The sequence below is a fragment of the Rhinatrema bivittatum genome, chromosome 1 (assembly GCF_901001135.1).
Source record: "Rhinatrema bivittatum chromosome 1, aRhiBiv1.1, whole genome shotgun sequence".
Lineage (NCBI taxonomy): Eukaryota > Metazoa > Chordata > Amphibia > Gymnophiona > Rhinatrematidae > Rhinatrema > Rhinatrema bivittatum.
This window is the reverse complement of record NC_042615.1, coordinates 4520299-4544926: the sequence shown is the minus strand read 5'-3', so window position 1 is coordinate 4544926 and position 24628 is coordinate 4520299. Positions and strand designations below refer to the sequence as shown.

The window sequence follows — 24628 nt, the reverse complement described above, 5'->3', positions numbered from 1 at the left end:
TAATCTCCCTCTGTGATCCTAACTCTTAAAGCAGTGTGTGGTGCTCTCCCTCTGTCATCCTAACTCTTAAAGCAGTGTGTGGTAATCTCCCTCTGTCATCCTAACTCTTAAAGCAGTGTGTGGTAATCTCCCTCTGTGATCCTAACTCTTAAAGCAGTGTGTGGTAATCTCCCTCTGTGATCCTAACTCTTAAAGCAGTGTGTGGTGCTCTCCCTCTGTCATCCTAACTCTTAAAGCAGTGTGTGGTTCTCTCCCTCTGTCATCCTAACTCTTAAAGCAGTGTGTGGTAATCTCCCTCTGTCATCCTAACTCCTAAAGCAGTGTGTGGTTCTCTCCCTCTGTCATCCTAACTCTTAAAGCAGTGTGTGGCTCTCTCCCTCTGTCTTATTTACTCTTAAAGCAGTGTGTGGTAATCTCCCTCTGTGATCCTAACTCTTAAAGCAGTGTGTGGTGCTCTCCCTCTGTCATCCTAACTCTTAAAGCACTGTGTGGTTCTCTCCCTCTGTCATCCTAACTCTTAAAGCCATGTGTGTGGTTCTCTCCCTCTGTCATCCTAACTCTTAAAGCAGTGTGTGGTTCTCTCCCTCTGTCATCCTAACTCTTAAAGCAGTGTGTGGCTCTCTCCCTCTGTCTTATTTACTCTTAAAGCAGTGTGTGGTAATCTCCCTCTGTGATCCTAACTCTTAAAGCAGTGTGTGGTGCTCTCCCTCTGTCATCCTAACTCTTAAAGCAGTGTGTGGTACTCTCCCTCTGTCATCCTAACTCTTAAAGCAGTGTGTGGTTCTCTCCCTCTGTCATCCTAACTCTTAAAGCAGTGTGTGGTACTCTCCCTCTGTCATCCTAACTCCTAAAGCAGTGTGTGGTTCTCTCCCTCTGTCATCCTAACTCTTAAAGCACTGTGTGGTTCTCTCCCTCTGTCATCCTAACTCTTAAAGCCATGTGAGGAACTGTCTCCTTGTCAGCCTTGTGCAATACTGTCCCTCTATCATGCCTACATCTGAAAGTAATGTGTGATACTCCCCCCATCAACATACCTCTTAAAACAGTGGGCTGCCGTCAGCACCCAGCAGTTGCTGATGAGCGTTGCTCCACATAGCAGCCTCCCATCTCCATGTGATGACTTCAACCGCAGCGCCACCTGCCAGGGCCAGCCTCCTCTACAGAAGGAGTAAAGTAAAATATGTCACTTCCGAGAGAAACCCATAGCAATAGATGTGTACAGCATCAATAGAAGATAATCCCACAGAAATCCAGTTATAGTACCTCAGGTGGAGATAATCTCAAACTGATTCAGGTATAGTACACTGAGGGAGAGAGAGACCTAGAGCAATGCAGGTGTATTACCCCCAAAGCATAGAATCCGATAGCTAAGCAGGTAAAGTACCCGAGGAGGAGAAATCTCATAGCATAGCTGGAAGGATGAAATCCTTCAGTCATGCAAGTATAACTAGATCTGGAGAAAATCATACAGCAATGCAGGTATACTACCCCTGGAGGGCAGGAGATTCACAGCAATTCAGCTAGAGTACCCCAGGAGAGGATAATATGATACCCCCGGAGGTAAAGAACCCAAAAACAATGCAGGGATACTAATCCTTGAAGACAGAAAACAGCAGCAATGCAGGTACACTACCCCTGGTGGAGAGAATCACACAACAATGTAGCTATAGAATCTCAGGAGGTGATAATCTCAAAAAAATGCAGGTGTAGTATCCCAGGAGAGAATCCCACAACAATTCATGTATGCTCTCCCAGGAGGAGAGAATCCTACAGTACCTCAAGGAGGAAATAATCTTACAACAATGCAGATATAGTATCCCGGGAGAGAATCCCACAACAATTCATGTATGCTATCCCAGGAGGAGAGAATCCTACAGTACCTCAAGGAGGAGATAATCTTACAACAATGCAGGTATAGTATCCACGGAGAGAATCCCACAACAATTCATGTATGCTATCCCAGGAGGAGAGAATCCTACAGTACCCCAAGGAGGAGATAATCTTACAACAATGCAGCTATAGTATCCCGGGAGAGAATCCCACAACAATTCATGTATGCTATCCCAGGAGGAGAGAATCCTACAGTACCCCAAGGAGGAGATAATCTTATAACAATGCAGGTATAGTATCCCAGGAGAGAATCCCACAACAATTCATGTATGCTATCCCAGGAGGAGAGAATCCTACAGTACCTCAAGGAGGAGATAATCTTACAACAATGCAGGTATAGTATCCACGGAGAGAATCCCACAACAATTCATGTATGCTATCCCAGGAGGAGAGAATCCTACAGTACCTCAAGGAGGAGATAATCTTACAACAATGCAGGTATAGTATCCACGGAGAGAATCCCACAACAATTCATGTATGCTATCCCAGGAGGAGAGAATCCTACAGTACCCCAAGGAGGAGATAATCTTACAACAATGCAGGTATAGTATCCACGGAGAGAATCCCACAACAATTCATGTATGCTATCCCAGGAGGAGAGAATCCTACAGTACCTCAAGGAGGAGATAATCTTACAACAATGCAGGTATAGTATCCACGGAGAGAATCCCACAACAATTCATGTATGCTATCCCAGGAGGAGAGAATCCTACAGTACCTCAAGGAGGAGATAATCTTACAACAATGCAGGTATAGTATCCACGGAGAGAATCCCACAACAATTCATGTATGCTATCCCAGGAGGAGAGAATCCTACAGTACCCCAAGGAGGAGATAATCTTACAACAATGCAGGTATAGTATCCACGGAGAGAATCCCACAACAATTCATGTATGCTATCCCAGGAGGAGAGAATCCTACAGTACCTCAAGGAGGAGATAATCTTACAACAATGCAGGTATAGTATCCCAGGAGAGAATCCCACAACAATTCATGTATGCTATCCCAGGAGGAGAGAATCCTACAGTACCTCAAGGAGGAGATAATCTTACAACAATGCAGGTATAGTATCCCAGGAGAGAATCCCACAACAATTCATGTATGCTCTCCCTGGAGGAGAGAATCCTACAGTACCCCAAGGAGGAGATAATCTTACAACAATGCAGCTATAGTATCCCAGGAAAGAGAGGAACTTTTAATAAATCAAGTATACTATCCTATAGCAAAAAAACCCCACAGCTATGCAGTTATATCATCCGCGGAAGGAAAAAAAACTCACAACAGTAGGAGAGGGTGATCCTAGAGCAATGCAAATATATATAGAAACCTACAGTAATAAAGGTATACTATCCCATATGGAGAGAATACAATAGCAGTAGAGGTATAGTATCGCACGTAGAGAGAGCAGTAGAGGTATACCATCCCAGAAATAGAGAATACTATAGCAGTACAGATGTACTACCCCAGGATGAGAGAAATTTACAATAGTACAGGTGTACTATCCCAGGAGAAAAGAATACTACAGCAGTGCAGGTGCTCTATTCTAGGAAGAGAGAATTTTATAGCAGTATAGATATACTATTCCAGGAGGAAAGAATACAACAGCAGTAGAGATATACTATTCCCAGGAGGAGGAACTACTACAGCAGTAGACGTATGCTATCTCAGGAGGAGAAAGCAGTAAAGGTACACTATCCCAAGAGTAAAGAATACAACAACAGTAGAGGTATACTATCCCTGGAATAGCAAATACCACAGCATTAGAGATATACTATCCCAGCAGGAGGGACTACTACAGCATACTACTCTTGGGATAGCATACCTTTACTGCTTTCTCCTCTTGGGATAGAAGTATGCTATCCCAAGAGGAGAAAGCAGTAAAGGTATGCTATCCCAAGAGTAAAGAATATAACAACAGTAGAGGTATACTATCCCTGGAAGACAGAATACCACAGCAGTAGAGGTATACTATTCTAGGAGGAGAGAATACTACAGAAGTAGAGGTATACTATCCCTGGAGAAGAGAATTTCACAGCAGTAGAGATATACTATCCCAGGAGGAGACAATACTACAGCAGTAGAGATATACTAGTCTAGGAGGAGAGAATACTACAGCAGTAGAGGTATTCTATCCCTGGAGGAGAGAATTCCACAGCAGTAGAGATATACTATCCCAGGAGAAGAGAGCAGTAAAGGTATACTGCCTAGCGCTGATCGACTTTTACTGCTATAATAATATTCTCGCCTCTTGGGATAGTATTTATTTATTTGCATATTTTACATACTATCATTCCATGTGAGAATCACTGTGGTGTACAGGTTTAACACTTACAGACAAAGGGTGAGTTACAAGTTCTGATTGACATAACAGCTTCCTTCGACACTGTTGACCATAATCTTCTATGCCACCAGCTGAGAAATATAGGGATTGATGGAAATATACTAAAATGGTTCATCTCTTTTCTTGCTGACAGATCTTTCCAAGTAAAACTAGATAATCACCTATCCAGCACATTCCAGCGCACAACTGGTGTCCTGCAGGGTTCTGTGCTATTAACAATCCTATTTAATATCTACACGCTGCCATTGTGCAAAAAAAGATGACGGAGCGTCCATTTATATTGGAGTGGTTTACAGGCCTCCAAACCAAAAGGAAGAGCTGGACAGAGATCTGGTTGAAGACATCCATAAGATAGGTAAGAAGGGAGAAGTGGTGATCGTGGGTGACTTTAATATGCCAGATGTAGACTGGAAAATCCCATCTGCAGAAACTAAAAATAGTAGAGCGATAGTGGATGCCATGCAAGTATCTTTGTTCAAACAAATGGTGTCGGAACCCACGAGAGAAGGAGCTATACTCGACTTAGTGCTTACTAATGCAGATAATGTCTTAGATGTCCAGGTGGGCGCCCACCTCAGCAGCAGTGATCAAACGGTATGGTTTAATATCACTAAAAGAATAGGGAAAAGAACCACAAAGACCCGAGTTTTACAGTTCAAAAACACAGACTTTGAGGAAATGGGGAAGTACCTGGAGGAAGAACTTAAAGGATGGGAGAACGAGAGAGATGTGGATCAACAGTGGACCAATCTAAAAGGAACAATCACCAAGGCAACTGCTCTATATGTTAGAAATGTAAAGAAAAGCAAAAGAAAATTGAAACCTATTTGGTTCTCAAAGGAGGTGGCTGACAAAATTAAAGCTAAAAGAACAGCATTCAAGAAATATAAAAGATCCCAAAGGGAGGAGCACAAAGAAGAATATTTGTATCAACTGAGGGAGACAAAGAAATTAATCAAGTTGGCAAAAAGTCAAGCGGAAGAGAGGATTGCCAAGGAGATAAAAAATGGTGACAAAACATTTTTCAGATACATCAGCGAAAAGAGAAAGGTCCAAAGTGGTATAGTGAAATTGAAAGGTGGTAATGATCAATGTGTGGAGAGAGACGAAGAAATGGCAGAAATATTAAACGAATACATCTCTACACAACAAGAAACTGGAGGGAAGTGGAATAGATGAAAATCCTTTTACAGTAGAAAATGTGTGGGAAGAGCTAAAGAACCTGAAAGTGGACAAAGCCATGGGGCCTGATGGGATTCATCCAAGGATATTGAGGGAGCTCAGAGATGTTCTGGCAGCTCCGCTGTGTGACCTGTTCAATAGATCCCTAGAAACGGGAGTGGTGCCGAGTGATTGGAGAAGAGCAGTGGTGGTCCCGCTTCACAAGAGTGGGAACAGGGAGGAGGCTGGCAACTACAGACCGGTTAGCCTCACTTCGGTGATGGGAAAAGTAATGGAGTCACTGCTGAAAGAGAGAATAGTGAACTATCTACAGTCCGGAGAATTGATGGACCAGAGGCAACATGGATTCACCAGGGGAAGATCCTGTCAGACAAATCTGATTGACTTTTTTGACTGGGTAACCAAGGAATTGGATCGAGGAAGAGCACTCGATATCATATACTTGGATTTCAGCAAAGCTTTTGATACGGTTCCGCACAGGAGACTGGTGAATAAAACGAGAAGCTTAGGAGTGAGGGCCGAGGTGGTGACCTGGATTGCAAATTGGCTGACGGACAGAAGACAATGTGTGATGGTAAATGGAACCTTCTCTGAAGAGAGAGCGGTTTTAAGTGGTGTACCGCAAGGATCGGTGTTGGGACCGGTTCTGTTCAATATCTTTGTGAGCGACATTGCGGACGGGATAGAAGGTAAGGTTTGTCTTTTTGCGGATGACACTAAGATCAGCAACAGAGTGGACACGCCAGAAGGAGTGGAGAGAATGAGACGGGATCTAAGGAAACTGGAAGAGTGGTCGAAGATATGGCAGCTGAGATTCAATGCCAAGAAGTGCAAAGTCATGCATATGGGGAGTGGAAATCCGAATGAACTGTATTCGATGGGGGGGGGGAAAGGCTGATGTGCACAGAGCAGGAGAGAGACCTTGGGGTGATAGTGTCTAATGATATGAAGTCTGCGAAACAATGCGACAAGGCGATAGCAAAAGCCAGAAGAATGCTGGGCTGCATAGAGAGAGGAATGTCGAGTAAGAAAAGGGAAGTGATTGTTCCCTTGTACAGGTCCTTGGTGAGGCCTCACCTGGAGTACTGTGTTCAGTTCTGGAGACCGTATCTACAAAAAGACAAAGACAAGATGGAAGCGGTACAGAGAAGGGCGACCAGGAAGGTGGAGGATCTTCATCGCATGACGTACGAGGAGAGATTGAAGAATCTAAATATGTACACCCTGGAGGAAAGGAGGAGCAGAGGTGATATGATACAGACTTTCAGATACTTGAAAGGTTTTAATGATCCAAAGACAACAACAAACCTTTTCCGTAGGAAAAAAATCAGCAGAACCAGGGGTCACGATTTGAAGCTCCAGGGAGGAAGATTCAGAACCAATGTCAGGAAGTATTTCTTCACGGAGAGGGTGGTGGCCGCCTGGAATGCCCTTCCGGAGGATGTGGTGAAGACCAGAACTGTGAAGGACTTCAAAGGGGCGTGGGATAAACACTGTGGATCCATAAAGTCAAGAGGCCGCCAATGAAGAGTGGGTGACTCGCCAGAATGATAGCTACTGCCTGGAGACAATACCCTTATTCAATAAACATACACATGCTTACTGTGACTCCAACATCGCTCTAAGCTTCAACAGCAAGAGGAAATGTGGAAAAAAGGATTTACACTCACAAAGAGGGGAGTAGCTGGCTTGTTACGGCGGTTACTACCCCAAACCAAATAAGCCTGATACTTCACTTTCAATGCATATACAGCATAGTTCTCTGCTTCAACGGCAGGGGAGAAGAAAAAAGGGTTCGCACTCACAAAGCGGGGAGTAGCTGGCTTGTTACGGCGGTTACTACCCCAAACCAAATGTGTCTGATACTTCACTTTCGATGCATATCCAGCATGGCTCTCTGCTTCAACGGCATGGGAGAAAGACTGATACATCACGCATTTCCAGCATAGCTTCAACGGCAGGGGAGAAGAAAAAAGGATTCGCACTCACAAAGCAGGGAGTAGCTGGCTTGTTACGGCGGTTACTACCCCAAACCAAATGTGTCTGATACTTCACTTTCGATGCATATCCAGCATAGCTCCCTGCTTCAACAGCAAGGGAGAAGAAAAACAACCAATAAGGACTGTATAACATAGTCTGGGTAAAACAAATAAGCATGGGTGTAGCTTGCTTATTGCAGCGGTTACTACCCCTACTACCCCTAACTAATCAAGCTAGATATTTCACTTGGATGCAGCTCCATCACTGCTCTCTACATTAATGGTGGGGGTGGAAGGGAAATAGAACCAAGAGCTAAGAGAAACAGATAAGTATGAGAGAAAAAATGTGTGAAGCTTGCTGGGCAGACTGGATGGGCCGTTTGGTCTTCTTCTGCCGTCATTTCATTTCTATTAACTGACCTTGGACTAAACCTTTTTCTAAATGCAGATGATTTACAATTCTATATCCCTCTAACAAAATCATTTGAGAAACAGCATCACTTATTTCTGGATATATGATCACCATAAAAGAGAAACTTGCACAATTGAAACTAGCAATGAACCCAAAAAACCCCCAAACTAATTTGGTTGAGCCAAAATCCTCCAAAATCTATTCCACCTGGCATTGATCTTGGAAACCTCCAACTAATTCCGGCAACTCAGGTAAGGGATCTTGGTGTCCAAGTCGATGAAAACTTAACTATGAAGACCCACATTAGCAAACTGATCAAATCTGGTATCCACAAACTACGAATCCTGAGTCGACTGAAACCTCTACTAAGCACAGCTGACTTCAGATCCATTTTACAATCTCTAATATTCTCAAACTTAGATTACTGCAATTCCCTATTTCTAGGACTTCCGGCTAGTCACCTTAAACCACTCCAACTACTGAAAAATGCTGCAGCCAGACTACTGACCGGAAAAAGAAAATTCAGCCACATCACCCCAACCCTGATAGCATTAAACTGGCTCCCTGTACAGTCGAGAATAATATACAAAGTTCTAACAATAATATACAACAACAGGAATCCAAACAATGATCTGATGGGAATAACTTTCAAACATATTCCCACACGAGTGCTAAGATCTCAGAACAAAGGCCTGCTAGAAATCCCAACCATATAAAATCATCATCTAATACAAACGAGAGACAGAGCAATATCAATTGCAGGCCCAATGCTATGAAACTCAATGCCAGAGAATCTTCAAATAATAGCCGACATTAAGAAATTTAAGAAAGAGCTGGAAACCTGGCTATTCGATAATGCCTACTCTGAGTGATATAACTAATTCCCCCTCACTCTGATAACCAGCTATGTTCTGCATATTACCCCATTCTCTCATCCCCCCATTAATGATTACAAATGCATCCTATATGTCTGTCCTTTATTTATTTATTTATTTAAGTTCTTTTTTATACCGACATTCATGGCACAAGTCATATCGTATCGGTTTACATCAAACGAAGGTTTACATCAAACAAGATAGATTACATCAAACAGATATGGATTAACCAAAAACTAACTTTTGTTCGCGCAGCAGGCGCAAACAAAAGTACGCAGGATTTTATAAGATACGCGCATAGCCGCGCATATCTTATAAAATCCTGGATCGGCACGCACAAGGCTGCTGATTTTGGGCAGCCTGCGCGCGCCGAGCCGCACAGCCTGCCTCCGTTCCCTCCGAGGCCGCTCCGAAATCGGAGCGGCCTCGGAGGGAACTTTCTTTCGCCCTCCCCTCCCCTTCCCCTCCCTTCCCCTACCTAACCCACCCCCCCGGCCATATCTAAACCCCCCCCTTACCTTTGTCCCTAGATTTACGCCTGCGAGAAGCGGACTGCTGGCACGCCGTCATCCGACCCGGGGGCTGGTCCGGAGGCCTCGACCACGCCCCCGGGCTGGCACCATGCCCCCGGTCCTGCCCCCAAAATGCTGCGTCCTGCCCCCATAACGCCGCGTCATTTGGCCCCACCCCCGACACGCCCCCTTCAAAAAACCCCGGGACTTACGCGCGTCCCAGGGCTCTGCGCGCGCCGGCGGCCTATGCAAAATAGGCGCGCCGGCGCGCAAGGGCCCTGCTCGTGTAAATCCGGGTGGATTTACGCGAGCAGGGCTTTTAAAATCCGCCCGTTAATGAAGAGGAACGAAGAACAAGGAGGTTATAACTAGGAATTAGAAATACAGAAATTGAGAAACATATTAACACGATACATTAGCAGTCGTTAGTGTCTGCTGAGTAAAATAATATAACATGGTAGGGTAACAATTGACATTCGCGGGTTATTGAATTAGCTATGATTAGGTTGGGTATCTAAAGATGTTTGTGATGTTAGGGAAAGGCTCGAGTGAACAGCCAGGTCTTAAGTTTTTTTTGAAGGACAGTGGGCAGCTTTCCTGGTGGAGGTCGGGAGGCATGTCGTTCCAATGGGCTGGTCCAGCTATGGAGAAGGTCCGTTTGTTAGTGTGGGAGTGCATGGTAGATTTGGTGGGGGGTGTGGGGGTGTGGAGGGTTTGTTTATAGGCCTCTCTAACCGGTCTATTTGAGGTGTGGAATCGGAGTGGGAATTTTAGTGTGAGTGAGTGCTGATTGTGGATAGTTTTGTGTATGATCGTAAGGGACTTATAGATGATTCTGAAGCTTATGGGGAGCCAATGTAAATTCTTAAGTATGGGTGTGATGTGGTCACCTCTTTTGGAGTTTGTTAGGATTCTAGTGGTGGCATTCTGGAGTATCTGTAGGGGTTTTGTGGTGCTTGCAGGGAGGCCCAGGAGGAGGGAGTTGCAATAGTCAATTTTTGAGAACACGGTAGCTTGGAGGACCGTCCGGAAGTCCCAAAAGTGGAGGAGAGGTCTGAGCTTTTTCAGTATTTAAAGTTTATAGAAGTATTCTTTGGTCGTGTTGTTAACGAATTTCTTTAAGTTCAGGTGGTTATCCAGTGTGACGCCTAGGTCTCTCACATGGGCAACTGTAGCCATAATAGGGCTGGTTGGGGGAAGAGTATTGGGGTTAGAGGAGATGAGAAGGAGTTCAGTCTTGGAGGTGTTGAGGACTAGGTTGAGGCTAGTAAGTAGGAGGTTGATGGAGTGTAGGCAGCTGTCCTAGAACTTGAGGGTTTTTGATATGGATTCTGTTATGGGAATGAGTATCTGCACATCGTCCGCATAAATGAAGTGAGTTAGATTGCGGTTTGAGAGGAGCTGGCAGAGGGGTAGAAGATAGATATTGAAGAGGGTATGGGTGAGGGATGAGCCTTGGGATACTCCAAGGGTGGAGCTGATAGGGGGGGATTCTTTGTTGTTTATTCTGACTTTGTAGTATCTGTTACTGAGGAAGGACTCAAACCATCTGAGGACTGTACCAGTGATACCTATGTCTACAAGGCGGTTGAGGAGGATGGAGTGGTTTACAGTGTCGAACGCCGAGGAAATATCGAATAGCGCCAGTAGGTAAGGTTGTCCCTTATCTATTTCCATGAGAAGGATGTCTGTGAGGGAAATTAGGAGGGATTCTGTGTTTAGTGATTTGCGGAATCCGAACTGGGCGGGAAATAGTATCTTGTGGTTTTCTAGAAATTCGGAGAGTTGTGTGTTTAGTCTCTCCATGAGTTTAGAGATGAATGGCAGATTGGCGATGGGGCGGAAGTTCGATGGGTCTTCTGGGTCGAGGTTGGGTTTCTTCAATAGAGGTTTAAGGGAGGCTAGTTTTAACATGTCTGATACTATTCCTTGGGACAAGGAGCAGTTGATAATTTCTGCCAGGGCTTTGGAGATGGAAGTGGGAATGGTGAGTAGCAATTTTGAGGGGATGGGGTCAGAGGGGAGGGATGAGGGTTTCATTTTTTTGAGGATGGATTCAATGTTAGAGGGATGAGGGATGAGGGATGAGGTTAGTTTGAAGGACTCGAAATTGGCCTTTGGGTAGATGGGGGTGGAGTAAGGCGGAGGAGGTGGGTGGTTGGAGGAGATGATGGGGGCTAAGAGGTTAGCGATTTTTTTCTGGAAATAAGTTGCCAGTTCATTTGACTTAGTTTGGGCCTGGTCGTCGGGGATGGAGGGGGGGCGGTGGATTTGGTAAGTGTTGAGACATAGGTGAACAATGCTTTAGCGTCGTAGATGAAATTGTGGATTTTTCTGGCGTGGTAGTCTCTTTTTGTCCAGAGTATGGTGGATCTGTAGCTGTGCATGGCAGATCTGTAGGCGGACTGTGAGCTGGGGGAGGGATCTTTGTGCCATCTATGTTCCTTGTGTCTGAGCTCTTGTTTAAGTTTTTTTAGTTCAGGCGAGAACCAGGGTTGTTTATTCTTAAGGTCTGGGTCTATTTCTTTAGAAGTCAGTGGGAAGGAGGAGTGAAAGAGAACTGTTTGGAGAGGCTGAGAGCTATCTGCATACCGGGGGTAAGGTTTGTCCCTGGCCCCGACGGAGTTGCCATACCACGCCCTCCCGTGTGACGTCGACCGCTGAGTCCTTGAAAGCCGGAGCACTTCGAAACTCCTTTGAGGAGTGAAAGAGAACTGTTTGGAGAGGCTGAGAGCTATCTGCATACTGGGGGTAAGGTTTGTCCCTGGCCCCGACGGAGTTGCCATACCACGCCCTCCCGTGTGACGTCGACCGCTGGGTCCTTGAAAACCGGATCCCAGCGGCACATCGCGTCCGCCGGCGCGTCGCCTAAGCCGCGCGCGCCGAAGGGGCGCGCGCGACTTAGCTCCAACTTTGCTCAAGACTTTCTCAAGAATTGGACGGTTCTCTTCCACTTCTCCCCGAAGGGCAGGTAATTGCTATTTTAAAAGAAAAGGTGAGGTAAGCCCATTTGAATTTCTTCTGACTGTATAATGCCTCATACAAAGCGGAAAGGAAGTTTGAGACAGGAGTCCTCTGCTGCTGACCCGAACACCCCCGCTCAACTTAAAATAGAAGGGTTTTTTTCACCGGTAACAGCTTCAACACCGGGTGAAAAGTCCACGGAGGTTTTTGGTGGGGAACAAGGCCTAAACCTTATGGATTGCCAAACATCTCTAAGCCCAGGTGCACCTGTGACCCCCCCACCTCCTAATCCAGGAAAAATCCAGGACCTCGTCCAAGAGAAACAGGCTAATGGCCAGGGGACTCGGGAATCAGAGGGAGGAACTGGGGAGAGTACTGGGGAATCCCTTCGAGTAATCAGGGATTTGACGAAAGAACGTGAGAGGGGGGATGATACGGCAGGCGAAATTAGTAGAATTTTGGAAGCCTGTCGTATAGGAATGGTGAAAACTGATTTTGAACTTCCTAAGTTAGATAGACCTAAAGTTATAACTTTGGACTCCATATGGCAAGCTATTGTAATTTTAGAAAAATCAGTGTCAATGCTAGCTACTAGTATGAATAAAACACAAGATATGATACAAGCTATTGAACCAAGGGTGAAAGTTCAAGAAGAACAAATCAAAGAAGTAACAAATAAAATATCTATAGTGCAGGATATTCAATTAACTATGATACAATCTGAAAATATTATGAAAAGGAGAATCGAAACCATGGAAAACAAATTAAGATATCTAAATTTAAGAGTCCTTAACTTTCCCAGTGTTAAGTTAATCTCCCCAAAGGAACAGTTTAAAAAATACCTTAAGGATATTTTGATGATATCAGGTGATAAGGTACCAGCGATATTAAAAATTTATTTTGTTCCTATTCCTAAAAATACACAGGAGTTAAAAACTGGTGAGGTAAATATGAATCTGAATTTAGAAACAGATTTAACTGCATATATAGAAGCACCATCAGAAGAATATATAGAACAAAGAGGAACTTTATTAGTCTCCTTTAAATATCCTACAGATAGGGATTTAGTTCTTAGAATTTTCTTAAAGAACCGTAATAAACTATATTACGGTCAAAAGGTATGGATATACCCCGATATAGTAAAAGATACTCAGACCCGAAGGAAAGTATTTGTGGGGTTAGCAAAAGTAGCTAGAGATATTGGTGCCCAAGTTAACATTAGGTACCCCTGTAAATGCCTAATGAGGCATAAAGGAAACAGATATATTTTCTATGACCCTCGAGACATGGAAAAATATTTGGATAACAACAAAGAGGGAACTAGATGATAACCAAACCAACAGGTGATAAAGGAATAAGCTGTTATATTCTTTGTTTAAAATTATATACTATTGAAAAGCACTGTTCCCATTTTAATTACTGTAATGGGCCCTTCATTTCTTTCCTTATACAGTGTAAACAGATTATATGGTTTGCTATTAATATTTTTCATTGCTATGTGAATTGTGGGTTATATATATTTGGATAACAACAAAGCTTCTGTTAACCAGTTGCTCAGACCTATATCTTCTTGCCTTCTCTGTTGTTGTTATATTCCCCACCCACCGCCCTGTTATAATGTATTTTCCATTCTTTCCATTCTTTTGTTGTCATGTGAACCGGCATGATGTCTCCTACTAATGCCGGTATAGAAAAGTTATTAAATAAATAAATAAATAAATAAATATATGTAGGTAAACCGATTGTTTGTTAAAAATGAAAATGATGATAAAGAAAAAAAAAAAAAAAAAGAAGTCAGTGGGAAAACTTTATTAGCTACAGAGTTTGTAATGTTGAACCAGGACGAGATGGCCGTGTCTGTGTTCGAGAGGTCTAGGTTGGGTAATTCATCTGTGAGGTGTGATGCGAGGTCGTCCATAGAGCACGGTTTCCTAAAGTGGATGGTGGTTTTTGGGAGCAGCGGAGTCGTAACTACAGCATGGGTTATTTTTCCTATATGCATCACTTTGCACTTGTCCACATTAAATTTCATCTGACATTTGGATACTCAATCTTCCAGTCCAATAAGGTCCTCCTGCAATTTATCACAATCTGCTTGAGATTTAACTACTTTGCATAATTTTGTGTCATCTGCAAATTTAAGCACCTCACTCATCATCGGACTCAGCCCAAGGAATGGGATGTTCACTAATCTCTTAACCCGTCTCATATTATTTATATGTTGTTAATTTCCGATCTGCCTACTTCCTGGCTACTATAGCCCCCAAGTTCTATGTCCCTGTTATATGTAACTTTGCTTGCTTCGGCCTTCTTGTGTGGTTACACTTGTTAATCCCAAGTTCCTTGTAAACCGGCCTGATGTGAATTTTATTCATGAAGTCCGGTATAGAAATATATATTAAATAAATAAATAAATATTAAAAAGCACTGGTCCAAGTACAGATCACTGAGACACTACACTGTTTACCTTTTACCACTGTGAAAACTGACCATTTAATCCTACTCTCTGTTTCCTGTCTTTTAACCAGTTTGTAATCCACGAAAGGACATTGCCTCCTATCCCATGACTTTTTAGTTTTCTTCAAAGCCTCTCAATTGGGACTTTGTTGAACGCCTTCTGAAAATCCAAATACACCACATCTAGCAGTTCACCTTTGTCCACATGTTTATTAACTCCTTCAAAAAAAGTAGGAGATTTGTGAGGCAAGACTTCCCTTGGGTAAATCCATGCTGGCTGTGTCCCATTAAACCATGTCTTTCTAAATGTTTTGTGATTTTATTCTTTATAACATTTTCCACGATTTTTCTCAACACTGGTCAGGCTCACTGGTCTATAGTTTCCCGGATCACCCCTGGAGCCCTTTTTAAATATTGGGGTAACATTGGCCACCCACCAGTCTTCAGGTACAATGGATGATTTTAATAGGTTACAAATTTTTACTAATAGATCTGAAATTTTATTTTTTAGTTCTTTCAGAACCCTAGGGTGTATATCATCTGGTCTAGGTGCTTTACTACTCTTCAGTTTGTCAATTTGGCCTACTACATGTTCCAGGGTTACCATAATTTGGTTCAGTTCATCTGAATCATCACCCTTGAAAACCATCTCTGGAACAGGTATCTCCCCAACATCCTCTTCAGTAAACACCAAAGCAAAGAATGTGTTTAGTCTTTCCTCAATGGCCTTAACTTCCTAATTGCCCCTTTAACCCCTCAATCATCTAACGGTCCAACCGACTCCCTCATAGGCTTTCTTCTTTAGATTTATATTTAAAAAGTTTTTATTATGAGTTTCTGCCTCTACATCCAACTTCTTTTCAAATTCTCTCTTAGCCTGGTTATATTATTCCAGGGAGACAGAATACTATAACAGTAATGGTTAACTATCCCTGGAGGAGAGAATATGTTTTGGGATGGGTTTGGTATGAGTGAGAATATGTGTATGTGGGTTAATTGCGTGATTGGGGCTGACTTTTCCAGAGTCATTGTAATATGATTGTACTTTTACATGATTGTATCCTTTTACATCTTATGATAGATTTTGTAAATTATTGTTGTATACTTTTTATTTTCCCTCAATTAGTGAATTTGCTTGGAGAGAATTAGATAAGAAAATAAGAACATAAGATATGCCATACTGGGTCAAACCAAGGGCCATCAAGCTCAGTATCCTGTTTCAAACAGCGGCCAATCCAAGTCACAAATGCATGGCAAGTACCCAAACATTAGATAAATCACAAGCTACAATTGTTATTAATTACCTTAATAGCAGTTTATGGATTTTTCCTCTAGGAACTTATCCAAACCTTCTTTAAACCCAATTACACTAATTGCTGTAACCACATCCTCTGGCAATGAATTCCAGAGCTTAACTATGCGCTGAGTGAAAAATAATTTTCTTCAATTTGTTTTAAATGAGCTACTTGCTAACTTCATAGAGTGCCCCCTAGTCCTTCTATTATCTGAGAGAGTAAATAACTGATTTAAATTAACTTGTTCATGTCCTTTCATTCTCCAACAGTAGTGGTATACAATTATCCCAGGAGGAAAGAATACTACAGCAGTAGAGGTATACTATCCCTGGAGGAGAGAGTAGTAAATATATACTATCCCAAAAGAGAATACTACAACAGTAGAGGTATACTATCCCAGGAGGAGAGAATAGGACAGCAGTAGAGGTATACTATCCCAGGAGGAGAGAATAGGACAGCAGTAGAGGTATACTATCCCAGGAGGAGAGAATAGGACAGCAGTAGAGCTATACTATCCCAGGAGGAGAGAATAGGACAGCAGTAGAGGTATACTATCCCAGGAGGAGAGAGCGGTAAAGATATACTATCCCAGAAGAGAATACTACAGCAGTAGAGGTTTACTATCCCAGGAAGAGAGAATACTATAGCAGTAGAGATATACTATTCCAAGAGGAGAAAATACCAGAGCAATAGAGATTTACTATCCCAGGAGGAAAATATAATCCAGCAGTAGAGCTGTACTATCCCAGGGAAGAATCCTGCAAGTATGCATGCATACTGGGCTGAGAGGGAGAGAATACTTCAGCAAAGCACAAATGTTCATAGCCTCACTAGGAAGCGATTAACCCTGCAGTGTGGAGAAGGGAGCTATATTGCAACTGTCACATAAATAACGTGGCTATTTTTTCACCATCCTGTAACATACATAGTTTAAATTAGTTACAATGTGTTTGGCTCTACCTCTCCTCCTACAAAGTTACAGTCTTAGGGTAAACTATATGCCTATTTAAGAGGGGGAAATCATTATTTATTGATTTATTGATTTATATTCCGCTTTTTGCAAAATCTATAGAGGTGAATGACATGGTTAGGAGGGGGAGGCCATTGATGTCTATGGAGGTGAATGACATGGTTAGAAAGAGGGCATTGAAGTCTATGGTGGTGAATGAATGGTTAGGAGGAGGCCATTGAAGTCTATGGAGGTGAATGACATCATTAGGAGGAGGAGACCATGGAAGTCTATGAAGGTGAATGACATGGTTAGAAAGAGGGCATTGAAGTCTATGGTGGTGAATGAATGGTTAGGAGGAGGCCATTGAAGTCTATGGAGGTGAATGACAAGGTTAGGAGGAGGAGACCATTGATGTCTATGGAGGTGAATGACATGGTTAGGAGGAGGAGACCATGGAAGTCTATGGAGGTGAATGACATGGTTAGGAGGAGGAGACCATGGAAGTCTTTGGAGGTGAATGACATGGTTAGGAGGGGGAGGCCATTGAAGGCTATGGAGGTGAATGACATGGTTAGGAGGAGGAGGCCATTGAAGGCTATGGAGGTGAATGACATGGTTAGGAGGAGGAGACCATTGAAGGCTATGGAGGTGAATGACATGGTTAGGAGGAGGAGGCCATTGAAGTCTATGGAGGTGAATGACATTGTTAGGAGGAGGAGACCATTGAAGGCTATGGAGTGAATGTCATCGTTAGGAGGGGAAGGACACTGAAGTCTTTCTTTTTCAATATGAACTTATTGAAACATTTATTGAAGTTTTTAATATCTGAACTCTTCACCCTACATGGTAGCTGACAGTTGTACAATTTATTAGATGTAATAGCAGCCTGAAAAATGTGGATTTTTGACTGGATCTAAATAAGGCAAGAGAAGGGAGCATGATACAAGTCATGAAGTTATGTCTTGTTTGTTTATTTTATTTCTATGGAAGGGAATGGCATGTTGCAGGAGTAGCCAGCGGGCTACAAAACAGGGAAGCCAACTTCAAATCCCACTGCCACTCCTTGTGACCTCGGGTAAGTCACATTACCCTCCATTGCCTCAGGTACAAAGCTTAGATCATAAGCCTTCCGGGGATAGAGAAATACCTGCAGTACTTTAATGGTTGAAATAAAAGAGGAATATAAAAAGGTGATGCCATTGAAGTCTCTTGAGATTAATGGTGTTTGTAGGCGGTGATATCATGGAAGATAATAACCCATGCAGGATTGTGTTTGTCTCTCGATGGAGCTCGAGAAATTAACAAGAGGCTGGCGTTGGGAGGTGTGAGAATTTTATTGTATTTATTTAAAAACTCTTCTATACCGTCGTTTATGCAATTGGAGATATTAGAGGAATGTAAAGAGTGTTAGGGACTGTGCTGAAGACGTAATCTGTTGATCCTCTAAAGGCCATCGCAAGCCTCAATGCCACTTTCCAGGATAACATTCAGAGGCTCCCGGGTCACTGCTTCCCTGGGTGGTGACCTTTGAAAGGAGAAGAGCAAAGAAAAGGTCGCTTGTGGTGCCCCTGGCATTTCAGGATGTCTGCACTCACCTCAAGGAGTTCTTCCCACCGATGATTCGCTTCGGCCGGCGCTGCACTAGCCTCGAGCCACAGTTGGCTGCGTGGAAGTCTGTAGGGAATGGAGCAGAACTTGGTAAGTTGTTTTGCAGTGGCCTTAGCAGTGGTGCCAGTGACATAACCTCACTTATGAGCTGTACGCTGTTCTCTTCTATCATATGTTATTGCTGCCTTGAGCCTTTTAGATATTATATACAAATAAACAAACACAGACTCCTCCTGTCTTTCATATGCCCAGAGCAGGCCCAGATTTAAGCATAGGCAAATGCCTAGGGGGTCAAATGTTTAAGATATCCAACATCTGGGCCAAAGAGGAGTCCCTTCTGCTTGCTTTTGGGCCGTATGCTGGCATAGCTTCGAAGGCTGCCACCATGGCACTCTGCCTCTGCGTATCCAAGGCTTGACTACCTTGGGTGGCTTCCATTCTTACAGACAGGGCAAGCTCTGTAAGATGAACAGCGCTCACACTGGACCAGTTAACATGCTCAGACAGGAAATTTTACTCCACAGGACATCAAGCACAGGATCCAACTATCATGCAACAATAGCATAGACTTCCATAAGAAACAGCCTGCAGAAATGGGTGATAGGTGCAGCTCAGGTGGCAGACACGTCTGACTAAAATCAGAGGGAATCCAGGTCATCTCCACTCTGAGCCCAGTCAGTAAGCCACCACTGTCTAAAAATCTTTACTCCCCATTCAGCAAAATTTCCAGGATACATGAAAGATTGAATGTCTGCATATGTTCAACATGCAGAACGTTTTTCTCATGCCTTAGGGAATATTTGGTTCTGCCTCATGAAGATTGTTTCATTGAACTCCACAGAATACATTATCCTGAAATAAAATGATCATGACATAACACAGGAGAAATAAAAATGTCATATTAAATACAAGCTAAACCCTGGTCTTCAGAGCAGGAAATGCTTTCTGCCAAGACCCTTGGATAGACCTGGAGCTCCAATCCATCATCCAGACAATTCCAGGAATGACCTCAAGTCATTTTTTATACATAGCTTTGGAAATAAAGGCTTCTAAATATACACAAGAGTAGTGCACATCTGAAACTTTCCACTTATCTCTAAATAATCCTCTTCCAGTTCAAAACGTTTCTAATCTCTCCTTCTTCAGCTCTGAGGTTTCTTCCTTTACTCCCCATTCTCTCCCTCCACTATTCTCTCATCTAATCCCTATTTTCTCCTTCCCTTCTCCCTCCCCAACTATTTTTATCACCTCCTTTCCCTCTGCTCTCCTCTTCACCACAATATGACAGCAGATCAGAACCACAAAACCATTCTAGTCTAAAACTTTCCCTTCCTTACAGAGCTCATTTGATCCCTGTTTTTGTGTTCACCAAAACGGCACATCCTCTGTAATTATTCCATGCCTTCTTGGATTGTTACTGAGATTAAGAACATAGGAGCATAGGTGCCATGCTGGGTCAGATCATGGTCCACTGAGCCTAGCATCCTGTTCTCCGGGTCACAAGAACCCAGCATATCCCCGATAGTTGATCTATTTTTTGTATCTCATTCCCAGAGATAAGCGCCGGCTTTCCCAAATCTACCCGACTCATAACTGGTCCTGGACTTTTCCTTCAGGAACTTGCCCAGTCCTCTCTTGAACCCCATTATGTTACTTGCTTTGACCTTGTCCTCCAGCAACAGATTCCATAGAGTGATTGTGCACCGAGTGACAAAATGCTCTGACAATTTGTTGTAAGTCTGCTGCTTGCTAGTTTCATGGAGTATCCCCTAGTCCTAGTGTTATTTGAAAGGGTGGAGCAGAGTTGCTTACCTGTAACAGGTGTTCTCCCAGGACAAGCAGGCACGCAGTCCTCACACATGGGTGACATCATCGGATGGAGCCCGGCACGGAACTTTGATCTCATAGATTCTAGAACTCTCAACCATGCCCTACTGAGCATGTGCAGCTGCAGTCATCACCCTGCCCCCTAGGCAGAGGCCCTCAGTCCATGATATAGCTCATACATGGAGAAACCAACTCCCAGGGGAGGCGGGAGGGTGTCATGAGGACTGACATTCTGCTGTCCTCGGAGAACTCCTGTTACAGGTAAGTAGCTCTGCTTTCTCCGAGGACAAACAAGATGGTAGACCTCACACATGGGTGACATCATCGGATGGAGCCCGGCACGGAACTTTGATCTCAAAGATTCTAGAACTTTCAAACATGTCCTACTGAGCATGTGCAGCTGTAGCCATCACCCTGCACCCTAGGCAGAGTCCTTCAGTCCATGATATAGCTAATACATGGACCAGGGGAGGTGGGAGGATGTCATGAGGACTAACATCCTCCTGTCCACGGAGAACAGCTGTTACAAGAAAGAAACTCTGCTTTCTCTGAGGACAAACAGGATGTTAGACCTCACACATGGGTGACATCATCGGATGGAGCCCGGCATGGAACTTTGATCTCAAAGATTCTAGAACTCTCAAACATGCCCTACTGAGCATGTGCAGCTGTGGTCATCACCCTGCCCCCTAGGCAGAGTCCCTCAGTCCATGATACAGCTCATGCATGGAGAAACCAACTCCCAGGTAAGGCGCATGGGTTTCGTGGGGACTGACATCCTGCTGTCCTCGCAGAACACCTGGTACAGGTAAGCAACTCTGCTTTCTCCCAGGACTAGCAGGATGGCAGTTCTCACCCTCAGGTGAATACCTAGCCCCAGGCTGTCCGAGTAGGACAAAGTGGGAAACTGATAGCACTGAAAGCACCACTTCTCTCCCTTTTGCCTGTGAGGCAGTCGTCCCACAAAGGGGACTAAGCGAGAAAAGAGTTGGGTTCTACAAAAAGAAAAAGCATAGAAAAGCCTGAGACACAAAACTCCAATGCATAGCAGAGGTGCCTAGGGTGGGGGAGTGATGCGAATACCAGCAAGAAACTTCACATCAAGTAAAATATTACAAGCAGGGTTTCAGATCAGTAAACCCTGGCAATGACAGTGGGTCTAGAACCTTCTGAATACAGGAAAAGGCCTAGAGAAGCAAACGAGAATTCTTGGACGAAGTCTGCAACCAAAAAAACAACTGGGGCCCAAGAGCCCTCCAGAAAGAATTGCAGTCCACTGGCATCTGCAGTACAGAATGCATTCACAGAAGTGCGCCCCATGTTTGAGCAGAAAAACCCAAGCAATGCTTGGAAGAATAATCAGCAGCAATGGCAGGGTCGGTGACAGACCCTATGTGCCAAAGTACCAGACACAGCTGTCTATGCAGGACAGTGTCAAGAGATTCAGGGGATGAAAGGCAATCCCTGAATGGGATCGCTAGCCCAAACCCCCGAGCAGGGAGATAAGCTAGGCTTGAAGCTCACCCACACTGCTCCCTGTCAAAGGCAGGGCCATCCATCCTGTCTAGAGGATAGTTCTGGTGGACAGAAAGGCACTTTGGACAACCCAGTGAAGAGTGAAAAGCTAAAGGCAGAACCTGCCAGAACTTGGCGAAAAAATAAGGAAACGGTAGTGTATCATTCTCTGCAGATATACACTAAGATATACCATGAGCAGCTCCGATGGCATCAAAACTGACCATGGCGCTCGATGGCAGACCTAGTCCCTGACATGGTCAGGACTGTGACACTAGAAGTCAGTGCCGCTACTCAGCAGCATTAAGGCCCAAGGCATGTGATGATGCTAAGATCGATGTCGTTCCTCCAGTGCATCAAGAGCCCATGGCTCCTGATGAGTCCATGGTGCACACTGACACCTATGGCACAAAATGCCCAGTCAGCGAGCTCTAATTATGTATGGCACTTTCGATGACCCTTATGGCATTGAAGGTGGTCATGCACTTTGATGGCATCCTGGCGCCTCAATGGCATCAATGGTGACCATGGTGCTCAGTGGCAGTCCTGGTCCCCAACACAGTCCTAACATTGACGCGTCAGACCATCAGTGCACTGGCATGGGTGTGTACGGGCAACTGTTACTGGGCAATGGGCATGGCACAGAAGGTGCAGCAGCAAGCTGCTTGCTCAGGCTCCTGCTCACCCTCGCTGAAAAGAAGGCTGCACTGCCATCACAGGCATGCAGGACCTGCCCCTGGAGACTTGTTTCTTTGAATTTAGGGAGGATGAGCTCAAACTCCCCCCCCCCCCCCCCCCAGGAACTGTGCGGTCTTTGATCGATCGCTGAAATGATATGGAACTCCTGCCTGGGTAGAATCCAGGCGAGTCCCCAGGTTCAGCGCCCTACAAGAATCACCTAAGGACCACATTCTGCCAATCCTGCCAGCACCTGACAAAGGTACAAAAACAGACAGCGCAAGGAGAGGACACAGATACTAAACTGCAAGGGCAATATTTATTTAATAAGGGATAGAATTAGTCTGCCAGGCTCCAGAGCAACTAAGGCCCAACATATGGCTGGCAGACAGTGGAAAGAAGAGGAAAAACGAAAATAAAACTACCGTAAGCTAAAGAAAAAGAAAAATAGCTGCAGCTCCAGAAAAAAATCTTACAAAAACTGTGAGAAGAGAGCAAAGCTGAATACCATGAGCAGACGGCTCCACGGAGAAAAAGAGACTGAGGGACTCTGCCTAGGGAGCAGGGTGATGACCACAGCTGCACATGCTCAGCAGGGCATGGTTGAGAGTTCTAGATTCTTTGAGATCAGAGTTCTGTGCCAGGCTCCATCCGATGATGTCACCCATGTGTGAGGACTGCCATGCTGCATGCCCTGGGAGAAATAACTGTTCCCTATTCACCTGGTCCAGCTCCACTCATGATTTTATACATTTCAATCCTATCCCCCCTCAGTCATCTCTTTTCCAAGCTAAAGAGCCCTGATCAGTTTTGCCTTTCTCCATAAGGGAGCTTTTCCATCCCCTTTATCATCTTGGTCACCCTTCTCTGTACCTTTTCTACTTCTGCTATGTCTTTTTTGAGATGAGGTGACCAGAACTGCACACAGTACTCAGGATGAGGTTGCACCAGGGATTTATACAAAGCCATTATCATATTTATAAGTCCCCTCCCAAGTATCCATGAAGAAATATTTTCTGGCAGTGATAAGGCCAAAGGAATGCTGGCTGCACTGCGAGAATTATAACTGGCTGGAAAACGGAGGTGATAACGCCTCTGTAACGGTCACTGGGGAGGCCTCACCTGGAATACTGTGTTCAGTTCTGGAGGTTGTATCCCAAAAAGGATGGGGAGAAGATGGAAGCAGTCCAGAGAAAGGCAATCAAAATGCTGCAGAGTCTACAGCAGAAGACTTATCAGAGGAGACGTGAGGACCTAAATATGTATATCCTAGAATAGAGGAGAGGCAGCAGGGTATGATACAGAATTTTAAATAATGCACAAGAAACCAATGGAAAAGAAGCTGCAGTACTAGGGGGGTGAACTAAGGAAGAACGTCAGGAAAGATTATTTCTCAGAACGGGTGGTGGATGCCTGGAATGCCCTCTCAGAGGAGGTGAGGGGGACCAGACGTGCTTGGGACCATTTGTATCTGTGGTCGTTTCCTGCTAGGAGGGTGTTCTCTCTGAATCTTCCCCTTTTGGCCTCATATCGGGACATTTTGTTCTACAATGCTTGCTTCTGGTGCTTTATTTCTCTCCTTCAGGCCTTTGAATGTCTCTCCTCTCCTCTTATTTATTTAAGGATTTTTATATACCGCTGTTCGTTAGCAAACATCACCTTGGTTTACAGAGAACATTAAATTAGCAACAAGCTTTACAATCAAAATTAAGTTAAGGCGAAACAATAATAATGTAACTAATACATTAGGATAATACACAATAAAACTCAACAATACTTCCAAGGAGGTGTAGGGATCAAGAATATCAGTATAGAAATAGCAGATCAATTATGACAGAATGTGAGGGTAACTCATACTAATTAGTGATTTCTTAAAAATTCAAGATTAATAGACTGATAATAGACTCTTCTCTAGGGGTGACCAGGGTGCTGGATCAGGGAGAGCGCTAGATGTAGTGTCCTTGGAATTCAGCAAGGCCTCTGACACGGTTCCGCATAGGCGTCTTATAAATAAACTGAGCGCCCCTGGTGTGGGCTCCAGAGTGACTGACTGGGTTATAAACTGGCTGGGTGGGAAGCAACAAAGGGTCATGAGAAACGGAGTTCACTCAGAGAAAAGAGGGTCATTACTATCAGTGTGC

At 44.1% G+C, this 24628-nt stretch overlaps 1 protein-coding gene across 5 annotated transcripts in view; it reads right to left on the bottom strand.

Annotated features, from left to right (window-relative positions):
• PRSS12 (serine protease 12) overlaps positions 1 to 24628 on the bottom strand; it is a 174689-nt gene that overhangs the window by 13730 nt on the left and 136331 nt on the right. For all 5 annotated transcript variants that reach the window (XM_029571667.1, XM_029618548.1, XM_029619297.1 and 2 more), the window contains 2 exons: positions 18455 to 18533; positions 1035 to 1157 (listed from right to left, as the gene is read on the bottom strand). In XM_029571667.1, coding sequence (XP_029427527.1) covers positions 1035 to 1157; positions 18455 to 18533 — 202 coding nt within the window. The remainder of the gene's footprint in view (positions 1 to 1034; positions 1158 to 18454; positions 18534 to 24628) is intronic.